This window comes from Anthonomus grandis, chromosome 5 (genome assembly GCF_022605725.1).
Source record: "Anthonomus grandis grandis chromosome 5, icAntGran1.3, whole genome shotgun sequence".
Classification (NCBI taxonomy): Eukaryota; Metazoa; Arthropoda; class Insecta; order Coleoptera; family Curculionidae; genus Anthonomus; species Anthonomus grandis.
Window position 1 is genome coordinate 27,705,010 of NC_065550.1, and position 13,759 is coordinate 27,718,768.

Here is a 13,759-nt window from a genome sequence, read left to right on the forward strand (position 1 = left end):
ATACTGTTCTATTTAGAAATTTGGACAAGTTTACTACTTTCAAACTTTCTTATTATTGAACTAATTATTTATTTATTGCAGTCTTTGGGATATAAACAGAACATGTTCAATGCTATTATTATGATATTACAATGGTATATTACAATGGGTAATCATATATTGTATTGTAATACTTCAAATCTTGTATTTTTATTTTTCAGATGATTAAATATTTTTATTTACATTAAATCATATAGTTGTATTTTATTTTTATAAACATTTTTACTGGGGAAATATACTTTCTTGCATACGATCTAAATATATTACCCAAGGAAATTTATATATGTAGAAAAATGTAAAACTGTTTAATGATACAAAGGTTTTTTAATTAATTTAGTTTCAAAAGTTTTTCCCCGAATTTAGGAAACTAAACAAATTGAACAGTGAGCCGTTTAGTTCTGCTTGGTTAAAATAGATTAAGGTACCCTTAGGTTGTGACATTCAGTTGTTTTTTTTTAATATTGGATCCATTTTAGAATTCAATTTTCCGGGGCTTAATTAAATTCAAACTTGGCGCCGGATTTGACCACGCTTTCTTTTAAATCCGATTGGTTAAACGGGTTGCCAATATGAGAGTTATAGCTTTCAAATGTCAAAATTAGTTCTAATTATTGCACCTTCAGTAGAAGGCCAAAATTTCTTCCCGTTAACAAGGTAACCAGCATTTCTCTATATTTGTATTCTGTGACTAATACCATAACCGATTCCAAGCGGTCTATCGGTAATTACCGTTCCTAAATGCCGTTCCTATACCGTTCCTAACACGTCCAAGCGGTTATAGTTATAACCGCTTGAGATACGTGACGTCACCAATTAGCCCTTTATACGTCATCAATTTGGAACAGTAATTACCCACGTCCGGAGCTGTTTTCTAAACGTCAAATGTCAAAGATATTGAAATAAGTGCGGGAAAAAATAAAAACAGACAAAAAAATTATTTCCTTTTTAAAAATGACACAAAATTTATTATGACTAATAAGTTTTCTTTTTTGATATTTATGTTTAAGAACTAATTACGTATAATATAACTGGCGTCTGGGGTATTATTTAAAAGCAAACAAAATTATGATAATAACAGCTGACAAATTACGAAGTTACTTCAACCAAACACGTCCAAGCGGACACAATTGGTTATGTTATAAAGGGACTGTTCAAGGTGAACCAAGGGCTTAACCGCGGTTAAAACCGATAGATCGCTTAGAATCGGTTTATATGAAAGGTACACCATTCAAACGTAAACAACGAACGTAGTTGCCAAATGCCTTTATCGAGAGATAAAATTTAAGGGTTGCCGTACTGTGGAAATTTGGCGAAGAAAGCCAAATTATAAATATTAATTATTATTAGTGATGAGTATAAATATGGTTCAAAATAAATAAATTAAATAAATAAATAAGGCTTTTATTCATACCACACAATGTTACAATTTTAAAGAAATTAAAATTAAAAAGTATCCATTTGTTCTAAATATGCAGGCTGGCGAAGTCTGGCAAATGAATTCTATTCTACTTAACCAGCCATGCTTATATCTACTTATATATAATTTATAGTAAAAAAAAAGATTTTAAAAAGTTTTTAAACGTAAAAAAAGATAATATAATAATAATATAACATAATGACGCAAATGTAATAATAATAAATGTCTATTGGTTACCCTTAAAACGATTAAAGAATGAATAAAGAAAGGTCTTAGTTATTATTGGCGCCGAATGCAGCAATATATTCAAGTATACTTAAATAACTTTACAGATCACCTACTAACGGGTACTTGATTTGTCCATGAAAAAAATGTGTTTTGAGTTTATATTTAAATTTGTTAAGGTTATGCAATCGAAATTCATCAGGAAGTGAGTTGAGTAACTTTATTGCGTTCTATGTAAAGGACCTAGTATAAAATGTACGAAAACGAGGCATAAAATAAGTTGCGTTATGTCTAATGTTTACAGAACAATAGAACGAAGTGTTTTAAAGATAGATTTAGTTGTAATTATGTTAATTACAGTCATTTATTATAATTTTTCTTCGTTTGTTAAAATTGGGTGGCAACGTGGAATACTAAGCATATGTTAATCAACAAAATATCCTTTCTGCCCTCTGTGTAGATAGTGCGCTCAATTCAAAAGAGTCAATGTTTATTCTAGCGTATTCAATGTTCTAAGAGAATATGAAACGATCAGAGTTTAAGTTAGCTTTTTAATAGAATTACATAGCAAACGCCTTGGAGAAATGTGTATAGATTGATGTGATCTATACTGACTTTTCCAATGCGTTTGACCGAGTCCCAAAATTTTCATAAGAAAAATAGAAAAGCTGTCGTATTATGGTTTTCATTTTGTCTTAAGAATAAACTGTCTTGAGCTTCTTTAGTGAAAACTTAGACATTAACTGTACTAAATATATATATATATGCATGACCTGCATGAGGAAAAATGATTACCCAACACATGTACGTACGTTGTATGTAAAAATCCATATCTCATTAGCATAAACTTCTTCTACCAATCCTCTAAACCTCTTAAAAACATCCGACATGGCGTTCGAGAGCCGTTCCGGCCAATATAATTATACAGAGTCCGAGCATAAGAAAAATTTTCATTTAAGTCAGGACTTCTTCTTCAAGTTCTTACGCTTGACAGTTATTGCGTCATCAATTACCAGGGGCCCGCTCTCTTCACAATCTTCACGTAGTCACCCCTTCTATTTATAGATCTAGATGGCCTTGTCAAAGCCAACTTCGCTAATGTATGTATGATGATACCTGTTGTCCGTCCGTATGTCCGTCCGTATCGTAGTTCGGAACGCTTTATAATCATTACATTGTGGTTGGTTTGTTGGTTGGGTTAGATCATGGCTATGTTTAAGGAACAGGGACGGATTCATGCTATTTTATTCACTATTTCCATTCCTTTCTATGTTATTCATCTTCCTCCCTAAAAAAACACGAAAGTCTACGACGTTATCAGTGTGAGCACATTGATTCTTTAATATTTCTATTTTTTTTTTCATCGAAAAGTGCTCAAGGTCGTTTCAAGCAGTTCATTAAAAAATTTTCTTTGAAACATTTCAATCAGAAAATGTGAAATTGATGTTCCTTCAGAAATAATCCGCTGAACTTCCAAATTTCCGGATTTATTTCTTTTCAAAGTCCTTTTTTGTTTAATCTTAATATACCTATAGTTTCAATAAAACAGACAGCTCTATTTTCGGAGAAAAGTGCTCTTGAGTCCGATTATCCTAAATAAAACTATTTATGCTTCAAAACCCTTTAAGTATCAGGAGGTACCATGAGAAATGTTGATCATTTAATCACTAGAAAACCCCATTTCTGCAACATGAAACGATGAACTCAACACTTTTGTATCAAGCTTTTATTGAGCTCTTCTAGGTTGATGTGTTTCAGAAAAGTCTATCCGGTCAGTTTTCAGGAACACTCGCTCTTAGAATATTGAAAGCCTAGAAGCAGTAAACAACAACTTTATTTAAGTTCAATTTGTGCCCAGGGGCAAGGGGGCATTTTGTTTACACAGCTATTTACTGATTCTCTGTTGTCAAGTTTACATATTTTTGTATTTGTATTGGATTTTGGTTAAAAAATAAAACGCAGAAATAGATATAACCTATTCTAAAAGCAAATATAAAATATTTAAACAAAAACAAAAAATTCACATTCTTATTCTTAAGGCTTCTAAACAGGTAGCATGGCAACACCGTAAGCATAAGCGAAATGTCATCTTGTCAAAGTCAAACTGCTTTGTGTTTACACTTGGCATTTGTGAGATTCTGTATTTTCTATTTAGTTTCTTTGATGGTTGAAAAAGAGAAAAGCTTCTTTTTAAACCATTTAAGTGTTTTTGTGGACTGTTACGATGGTAAAAACTAGTGCGGTTTGTGCCGCAGTATGGACAAAAGGCGATTAAATCAGATTTTTCACAAGTAAATATCGATACTTTTATAACATCACATCATGTGGAACTGTCTTTACAAACGTAGAATAGGGTATCTTAGAAATATGCCTAAATAAAAACTTGAATATGAATATGTGTGAAATATGGGTATAAGTAAAATAAGAACATTTTCTTAAATCTACGTACTTTTTTGAAAATCCTTAATTGAAGACTTTGGTGCAAGAACCGGGCATGTCCTTTTTCCTCATTAAATGAGTTAAACATATCAACCCATATAAATTAAAATTGCGGGTCTTTTGGTGCAAGAATCAGGCAGGTCCCTGGCATATAGTGAAAGATGTAAAGGCAAAGGACTTGCCCGTTTAACCGATTTGGATCAAGAAACGGGGAAGTCCAGGACTTGCCTGATTATTTGCACACGTTAATGTATTGTTTATCTTTAAAGTACGTGTCTAGCTTTTAAATAGGCCATGTCGGCGCAAGAGTCGGAACCTTTTCAAAGTTCGGGAAGTGAATATGTTCCAAGTGAAGCAGATGAACCTGGAACACATAGGGGGATACGTAAAACTAAATTACGTGTCCGGAAACAACCGCAAAAGGCAGAAAATCTTAAAAAAGGTCAAAAACGTCCAAGGCGTGAATATAAATGGGCCAGAAATGTTCGTAGAATTTCAAGGGCTAGTGGAGATGAATACGTAAATACTGCTAAAAAAGTCGTGCCGAAAAGAGTGGTCGGAAGTGATTGTGTTTGTCCACGACGGTGCTTCTTAAATATGTCTCAGCAAACCAGGCAATCGGTTTTAGAAACTTTTAATAAACTAGCAGATAAGGAGAAACAAGACTTATATTTAGCGGGGCTAATCTCGTTAAAACTAATAGCCGGAAGGACCGGTGAAGGAACGCAAAAATCTGTTTCTCATACTATAAGGTAGGTAAAACTGCAAAATTTAAATAGATTTTACGATATTAAGATTTATCAAACATTTTTTCTATTTTTATGTATATACAATAAATTTAGAACCTCTTTGGATACATGTTTCCGTACTCTCCGTAATATTGCTCACACTACAAATACTAGAGAACTAACGCGTTCATTTTTTTTTTGCAGATACGAGTGGGCTCCGAAGAATATCAAGTGTGCAGAAAAGCTTTTATGGCCATTCATGGCATCACCAAACATCGAGTGGACCGATTAGCTTCTCGTTTAACGAGAAACATAACACCGTCAGCTGATAAGAGAGGAAAGCACAAAAATCGTCCTAATAAAATACCCTGTCAAATAAAACGCAAATAGGTAACCACATAAAAAGTATTCCCCAGAATAAGTTCTCACTACAGCCGAGAAAAAAATGATGGGAAGTACTACTTACCTTCAGATTTGAATATTTCAAAGATGCATATGATGTATCTAAAAAAATATGAGCCAGCTGTTTATCAATGTCTTGCCAGCCACTTTACATCGAACTATAATATCAGCTTTGGTGTGCCCCGGTCCGACACATGCCAAACCTGCGATCGCTTAGTTAACCAAATAGCTGGGGAGGCTAATAATGAAAACAAAGTAGCTTTGCAAACTAAGAAGACTGTCCATTTAAGTAAGGCAGAAGTATTTTACACAAATCTTAAACAAAAAAGTGCACTTGCCAAGGAGAATCCTAATGTGGAGACGTTATGCTTTGACTACCAACAAAATTTGCTACTTCCGCATATACCAGCCGGAGATGTATTCTATAAAAGGCAGCTATGGGAGTACAACTTTTGCATTTTTTCAGCAAAAACAGGCATTTCCACGTTCTATATGTATGATGAAGCTACTGGAAAGAAAGGTTCTAATGAAGTTATCAGCTTCATACAACATTATGTCCAAACTTACCTTCCCCTGAAAGTTACAGAGCTAAATATATTCTCTGATAATGCTTTTGCGCAGAATAAAAACCAAACTCTCGTCAAATATTTATACACTTTAACTAACATAGAGTCAAATAATATTACCCAGGTGGTCCATCAATATCCAGAGCTAGGACATAGTTTTCTGCCCTGTGACCGTTCCTTTGGGTTAATTGAAAAAAATAAAAAAAGAGGGAAAGAATATACACTGCAGAAGAATGGAGGAACCTAGTTAAAGAAACATCTAAAAACTTCAAGGTGATAAACGCCAATCAAACAATGATTTATAATCACACAGAATATTTTAAAGCCTTATTCAAAGGATTTAAGGGCACTAACAAGGAGAAGTTTGCGATTTCCACATACAGAGTTTTAAAATACATTAGAAATAATAGCTTTATTCAATGCTCAGCCTCTGCTATTAATGCCAACCGAAAATTGTTATAAAAATTTTCTATTAATAAACGGTGATTTGGCTACAGACCAACCTGAAGAGGATCCACCTGAAACCGCTAAGGAGAATGAAGGATATGAAACTGATTCCTCACTAATTTAAGAATGAAACACTGTTAATTTTTAAAAACAATAAACATTTTTTTTAAATAATATTCGTTTTTTAATATTTTGGTGCAAGAAACAGGCAAGTCCAAATTTTCAAAATATTTTTAAAACATGTAGACGGCAAAAATTGTACTTATTTTTCATAATAAACTAACGCATTATGTCTAGTTTATATAAATTCAATTAATTTATGTATTTACTTAAATTTATTTTCAGATAGTAAAGTTTTTTAAATTTTTCCTAACATTTACGAAATGTGGACTTGCACCCTGTAAATATCATCTGAAGCGATATAAAATAAGTGATGTGATAAGTGACCTTTACTCTAATAAAGTGCGTTAAAAAAACATAAATAGTTCATAAACGGAATTTTACTTTTATTTAAAGCATATCCTATTACCAATAAATATTTATCAGGAAAATATTTTTTGGCGACATCACTGGTAGTGATTTCTTGTGTTGCCTCGGTGGCATCAACAATGGGATTCAGCGGCGTTGCGTTTTCCTTTAAAATACGTTATCTATATTCATTTAACGTTAAATATCGAGATTAAATAGTATTTTATCATAGTTTAATTAAAAAAAATATTATAATTGTAATGATTTGAACTGCCTATAGTTCCACGATATGCTAAAATCTCTTAAAAAAAAAAAACAGGTTTTGCTAGATGAAATAAGAATGTATCAATATTGCAGACGATTAACGAAAAAAATAAAAATACAAAATAAGAACAGAAAAGTTTGTTTTTAATTTCTAGAATAATAAAGCTGTTCATTTTTCAAGAGTCCAGGTCTACTTCATCAAAGCCTACAATTTTCAGGTAGCTAAAGAAAAAACAACTAATTTAAACAACTAGAAAAAATGGAAAGTTAACATTTAAATTGTTCGAGAAATTAATTAAAATCTTACTGATATTATCTAGAATCGATATTGAATAAATGTGAAATTTATGTGCTTTTAAAATTATTTCGTTAAATTTTAACGAAAGAAGAAAGCTACATTTACGGAGAAAATGACTCTTTACTCTGTCCATGATAAAACCATTTATTTCACATAGCAATTTAAGTACCAGAAGTTACCGCGCGTAATTTTGAGTATTTAATCACGAGAAAAATTTACTTCTGAAAAACTGATCTCAAAAAGGAGCTTTTTTGGATCAACTTTTTATTGACGCCTTTCAGGCTGATGAATTTTAGAAAATTCGATTTGGCATTTTTTCCGGAAATCATAAGTCTCTCTACTATGGAGTTTATTAAATATTAGAGCAGATATTTGAATATTCGATACCAACAAATTATTTTTCTAAAATTACTAAAATAGTTGTCTAAAACACTCACTTACAGAAGTTGGAATATGATTTGGATACATGTCGGTCATTCCAAATTACTTAAATGAATATGAAAAAATTAACAATTTTCCTTTCCAGTTTAAGCATTAATTAATTATTTTATAGGTTTTAATATTTATATGTTGGTTTACTTTTTTTATAGTTTTTTTCTCATCGTTGTATTCTGTAAATAGTTTTCGTTTCTATTAAAACCATTATTTTTTATTTTATTACTTTTTTTTATATAGAATTGAAAAATATTGTACTATTATTAAAAAAATATTTAAAAAGACATAAATTTCACCCACTCGAACTTGCATAACCAACCCAAGCGATTGGATATTGTTTTTAGTATTAGGTAATCATCAGTAACAATTGACAAAAAATTACATATAAAACGATCATTTTTCATTATTATTAAATAAAAAACTGTATTAAAATAAATAAATTTATAATTGGGTTTTAGTTCTGTAACGGCCATCAATGATGTTGAAGTTTGCAATAATTTTCGCCTTGCTGGTGATAGCTGTGTTAGGTAGGTTATTTAAAAATGGATTTATTACAAAAATGTTTTAAATAAAAAAATTTAATAGCTCTAGGTTGATTGGTTAACTAATAGTAAGTTTTGTTTTTTAGGTTCAAATCCTCCAGATATTAGTCCTAATTTAGCAGAAAGAAATCCATTACCTTGGGATCCTCGTTTTCCTCCTGGTTTGAAACATATTACTCATGATTTTATTAGAAAGCACTTAGTTCCTCAACTTCGGTCTGAAATAAGAGAAATAATTAAATTGATATTAAGACAACTACAACAGATAATTCCTTATCCGATTTATGAAGCCGCAATTCCAGAACCTTTAAGAGAGATAGCGTACTATAATGTGTAAGTATAGGTTTAAACATACATGGCATTTTAATGGATTTTTTACCTTCTTATATTTTGTTTATATAAAATATATGTTTTTTATATCCAATTTTTAAAGTGGTTGTTGTCTATAAGTTTTTTACTATTTTTTTTTCTATTTCTATACAATAGTTATCCCGTTCTATGCGTCATTAAAAATAAACTTGCGGCCATATATATGTGGTATACACTTAGAGCATTGAAAGGCTAGAATTAGCATTGCCTTGAAACTATGGGCAGTTTGTTTGCTTGCAAAAACTCTGATGATGGCAAAAAAACACACTTTATAATATCATAAAAATTTGTCACTTATTTTGACAAAACAATATTATTCCTTTTTAATAAAATATGAACCAATTTTCTTTTCAATAAAATATGATAAGATATTCTAAACAGAAGCCAACATTCAAAGTTAAATTAATGTAGATCAAGTTTATTAGAGAAAAAGGCAACAACATCGCAACACCGCTCGATCGCATTGTTAACTTTAACTAAAAACTAGAGGAAAAACACAGAATTTTACAAATGCCGAATGTAAACTCAAAGCCTCTTGTCAAAATGACATTTCGCAAGATGACTTGATCAGCTTTGGCCTGTGGTGTTGCCATTTCAAATTTTTTAGAAGCGGTCTTAGGAATAAGAATATTAATTTTTTTTTTTACTTTCAAGATGCTATTTTTGTGTTTAGAATATCATTGATACTTTGTATTTTTACCTCAAAATCTAACATCAATAAGTTAAATTAACATTATTATATGTGTTGAGATAAAGCTGAAAATTTCATTTTTTGAGAATGTGTGTAAACTTGACAACAGAGAATCGATGAATACGTTTGTAAACAAAATACCCTCCTTGCCCCTATTGTTGAACTGCCTGTTGAACTCAATTAAAGTTGTTGTCAACTTATTCTAGAATTTCAATGTTCTAAGGGTATATATATTTTTTTTTTAAAACTTCTCTCCATATATTTAACACTACTTTTAATATTATTCTAGGCCATTAGATAACAAACTCGGGAAGTAACCAGCTAATGCAGATATCCGTTACGTTATGAAGAATTAATGTTCAATAGAGTTCAATACCATAAATTAAACAACATTTCATTGTAGATATTCGCAATGAATTTAAATGATCAATAAAAATATTTAAATTGTTGGTTAGTTTTAATTTCAATCCTCTGAAAACACTTTAAGGGTTGTAAAATACGTTACCTCAGTAAAAGTAATTAGACTTAACAAGATCATTCTGACCATATATGTTGTCAGAATTAATTTCCAAAGTTCCAAAATTCAAAATTTTAATTTACTCATCAACTACTTGGGTAATTTATTTTTAATGTCTTTAAATTATTTCCAATTAATAATAAAATTGCAATTTTTTCAAAATTTTTAAATGGAATTGATTATATCCGTGCCTTATTTTATCCTGCTGGACATCATTATAGGTATGAAAATTATTTTTAATTAGGATGTACTTAGCAGGAACCGTAAGAATTTTAAGATCCTTAATAATTAGCGATAATCATTTTGAAAGTTAAGACCTGTCGGAACTATTAATTTGGGAATAGTGAGAATGAAATAAAAGAGAATAAGCAGTTCTTTCCGATAATTAGGAGGCAAATCCATCAAATTTTGTACACACTATATTAATATGTTGTCTCCAAAGAGGTTTAGGTCAAAATAAACTCCAAGGAAAAGAAGTTTTAGCAGTATTAACTGCATCATTTATATCCCCTAGGTTTCGCAATGAAAGAAACACCCTCATGGATTTCTATATATTGAGATCAAGGTTGTTTATGATCTGTCCTCTTTATGGGGTTTCAAGGATCCCAGCTTTTATACCAGCTCCACAAGCCATGGTCCATCATATAGATAAAAAAAAACATTGGTCCCAATAAAAAACCTTAAGGAACCCCAAAATTTAACACTCTCTCAACTAAGGACAGCTCATCAATCCTGACAGTCTGGACTCCAATATAACTTCAGCAGTGCAATTGCATTCACAGAGAGTTCATACTTCCCTAATTTCTTTAAGTATAGGATTCTACTATGATTCGCACAATCGAATGTCGCAATATTGAGCGCCCTGGAAAATCTCAATTACCTCCGAAACAAGATCCATGATACCCAAATTGTAGTTCTGCCCTTTTTAAAGCGAAACTATCGGGTCTACCAATAGAAGTGATAGAAGTTTAGTGAGCCATGTACGCAAAATGGTAGGTGTCAAAACGCGGATCAAGCGTCAGTTGTGTTAAGTATACTTTGACATTTCATCATGAATCGTTCAAGTCAAGAGCAACGCATAGCTATCGTGAAAAGGTATTACGAAAATGCGCAATCGGTTAGAGCCTGTTATCGTGCTCTTAGAGAAGATTGTGGCCATCGTGGACGGCCTTCTGAGCTTGCAATAAGGCACACAATTAATAAGTTTGAATGGGAGTACACTCTTCTGGATAATAAGCCACCAACGTGACAAAAATGTGCAAGGACTGCTGAAAATATCGCCTCTGCAAGAGAAAGTGTTAACGCGAATAACCATGTGTCTGTTTTGCGCCGTTCTCGGCAATTAGACATTTCACCAATGTCTCTGTGGCGCATTTTGAAGAAAGACTTAGGCCTACATCTATATAAGATGGTTCTAACTCAAGAATTGAAGCCTGCTGACCATGGTTTGTGAAGAACGTTTACCGACTGGGCCCTGTTGCAGTTGGAACAAAATGCCGATTTTGGGAAACAAATCATCTTTTCAGATGAAGCCGATTTTTGTCTTAGTGGCGTTGTCAATACGCAAAATTGCCGCTTCTGGTGTCAGAACAATCCCCAAAAATTAGTGCAGGTGCCATTACACCCGTTAAAAGTGACTGTGTGGTGTGGTTTGTATGTCGGTGGAATTATCGGTCTATACTTTTTTGAGGATGCAGGGGGGCGTACTGTGACAGTCAACGGAGAGCGCTACCGCGACATGATAACAAACTTTCTTTGGCCTGCAATTGATGGTAAACGCTTCGAACAGAATTGGTTTCAACAGGACGGAGCAACATCACTCACCGCCCGAGCCACAATTAATTTATTAAGAGAGCGTTTTGAAGATCGAATAATTTCGCGACATGGCAATATCAACTGGCCACCAAGGTCCTGTGATTTTACTCCCCTGGACTTTTTTCTTTGGGGATATGTAAAGTCGAAGGCGTATTCTAACAATCTTCAAACCATCAATGAGTTGAAAGTTAACATAACTAGGGTTATTCGCTAAATTCAGCCCAACTTGTTAGAAAAAGTGATTGAAAATTGGGTTCATCGTCTAAACGTCTGCCGCCGTAGCCGAGGTGGACATCTTAATGATATTTTGTTTAAAACATAATATTACATAATAAACTACAACATGAAACATCAATCATAGAAATTAACCAGTAATTCGTTTTTATTTTTTAGCAATTTAAACTTATATCATTTTTATTGGTAGACCCATTAGTTATTTGATAACATTATTCTATTCAAGATATTGTTCCATTAAAAGGGCCATAAGCTTTTAACTTATCTTAGAAACAACAACAAATTGATTCGTGCAATGACACCATGATGACACATAGTGGGAATCATGTTTTTCAAGGACGACGAGTTTGGTAGGAGGGATTATAATAGAAATCATGATTGTTTTGACTAACTTAGTATTGAGACCAAAAATGTCAAGGCTGCTTTTATTTTGTATTCATCAATAATATCTCTTACTGCATTTTGGCTTATATCTGGAAATGAAAATTAAGTTGGTGGTTTTGGATTTCAAAACCCATAGAGTCAAGTCTTTATTTGGTAGATTTCCTGATAGACTAGAAGCAATGCTCGAAAAAAAATCAATAAATTGGTCTCCTAATTTCTATGTAATGGTTTAATTTTATTAATAGTGTCTGGAAACACTAGGTGTTTCTCGGGTTTAATTTTTCTAATTATACTAGAAAAATATCACTTTTTTTATTATCCTCTTCTACTTCTTAGACTGAGATATAAATATATACTTAAATGAGAAATAAACTTTCCCCTCTATTTTCTATGTCATGGTTTCATTTCATTAATACTGTCTTGATTGTCTGAAAATAGTGTTTCTCGGGTTTAATTTGTCTAATTATACTAGAAAAATGTCACTTTATTCCCATACTCTTCTAATTTTTAGACTAAGATAGGAATATGTAAATGATAATTCAAATATTTTCTCTATTTTCTATATCATTTTCTCATTTTATAAATAGTATCGGGACCGTCTAGAAATAGTATTTTTGGGGCTTAATTTATCTAAATAAACTAGAAAAATATTACTTTATTTACATCCTCTTCTAACTCCTATACTAAGATTGTCATATATAAATGAGAATTCAACTTTTTCCTCTATTTTCTATATTATTGTCTCATTTTATTATTAGAATCTGGATTGATTGGAAATAGTGTTATTCGGGTTTAATTTGTCTAAGTATATAAGAAACGTATCACTTTATTCCCTCTTCATCATATCAATTTATTCTTCTTCTAATTCTTAGACTGAGATAGGGATATATAAATGAGAATTCAACTTTTTCTTCTATTTTATATATGATTATTCTATTTTATTAATAGTGTCTGGATCATCTAGAAGTAGTGTTTTTCTGGTTTAATTTGTCTAGTTATAGGAGAAAAATATAATTTTTCCCATTCTTTTTTAATTCTTAGACTGAGATAGGAATATATATGAGAATTCCACTTTTTCCTCTATTTTCTACATCATGGTTTCATCTTTATTAATAATGTCTGGATCGTCTGAAAGTAGTTTTTTTAGGTTTAATTTGTCTAATTGTACTAGAAAAATATCACTTTATTCCCATCCTATTTTTCGCTTTTTTCTATATTATTGCAGCACTATTATAGAACAATTAGTTGTTAGTTATAGTTGTGAACATTAGGATTTTTCGTTTTTATTTGGACTGTTTCAGTAAAAATCAAAAGACCGGATAATAGCTATAGTTAAAATTGTATTCATGTAAGTATCTGAATTTCATTTAGGTTTTTTTGAAGACTGCAAATGATTAAATTTGTGAGCTGAGAACATTCCTCATTCATAACCTGATTTATAGAAGTCAGATAAAATGTGTTCAATTTAGTGTACTAGTA

The 13,759-nt window shown here is 31.6% G+C and overlaps 1 protein-coding gene across 3 annotated transcripts; it reads left to right on the forward strand.

Moving 5' to 3' along the window:
* Positions 1 to 3,953: 3,953 nt before the first annotated feature.
* LOC126736307 (uncharacterized) lies at positions 3,954 to 9,777 on the forward strand. 3 transcript variants are annotated; one of them, XM_050440601.1, is made up of 4 exons: positions 3,954 to 3,972; positions 8,187 to 8,255; positions 8,357 to 8,603; positions 9,620 to 9,777. In XM_050440601.1, the coding sequence occupies exons 2-4, from the start codon at positions 8,204 to 8,206 to the stop codon at positions 9,645 to 9,647; spliced, it is 327 nt and encodes a 108-aa protein (XP_050296558.1). In that variant the 5' UTR covers positions 3,954 to 3,972; positions 8,187 to 8,203; the 3' UTR covers positions 9,648 to 9,777. The 3 variants fall into 3 exon arrangements, with proteins under 3 accessions (XP_050296558.1, XP_050296557.1, XP_050296556.1); XM_050440600.1 differs by lacking the exon at positions 3,954 to 3,972 and adding an exon at positions 8,025 to 8,078; XM_050440599.1 differs by lacking the exon at positions 3,954 to 3,972 and having other exon boundaries at positions 8,085 to 8,255.
* Positions 9,778 to 13,759: the final 3,982 nt, after the last annotated feature.

Excerpts from the sequence above, each read along its gene's own strand:
- LOC126736307 (XM_050440601.1), top strand. The coding sequence starts at position 8,204 with ATGATGTTGAAGTTTGCAATAATTTTCGCCTTGCTGGTGATAGCTGTG. Across the intron at positions 8,256-8,356 it reads GCTGGTGATAGCTGTGTTAG|GTTCAAATCCTCCAGATATT; the intron begins GTAGGTTATTTA and ends TTTGTTTTTTAG. Across the intron at positions 8,604-9,619 it reads GAGATAGCGTACTATAATGT|GCCATTAGATAACAAACTCG; the intron begins GTAAGTATAGGT and ends ATATTATTCTAG.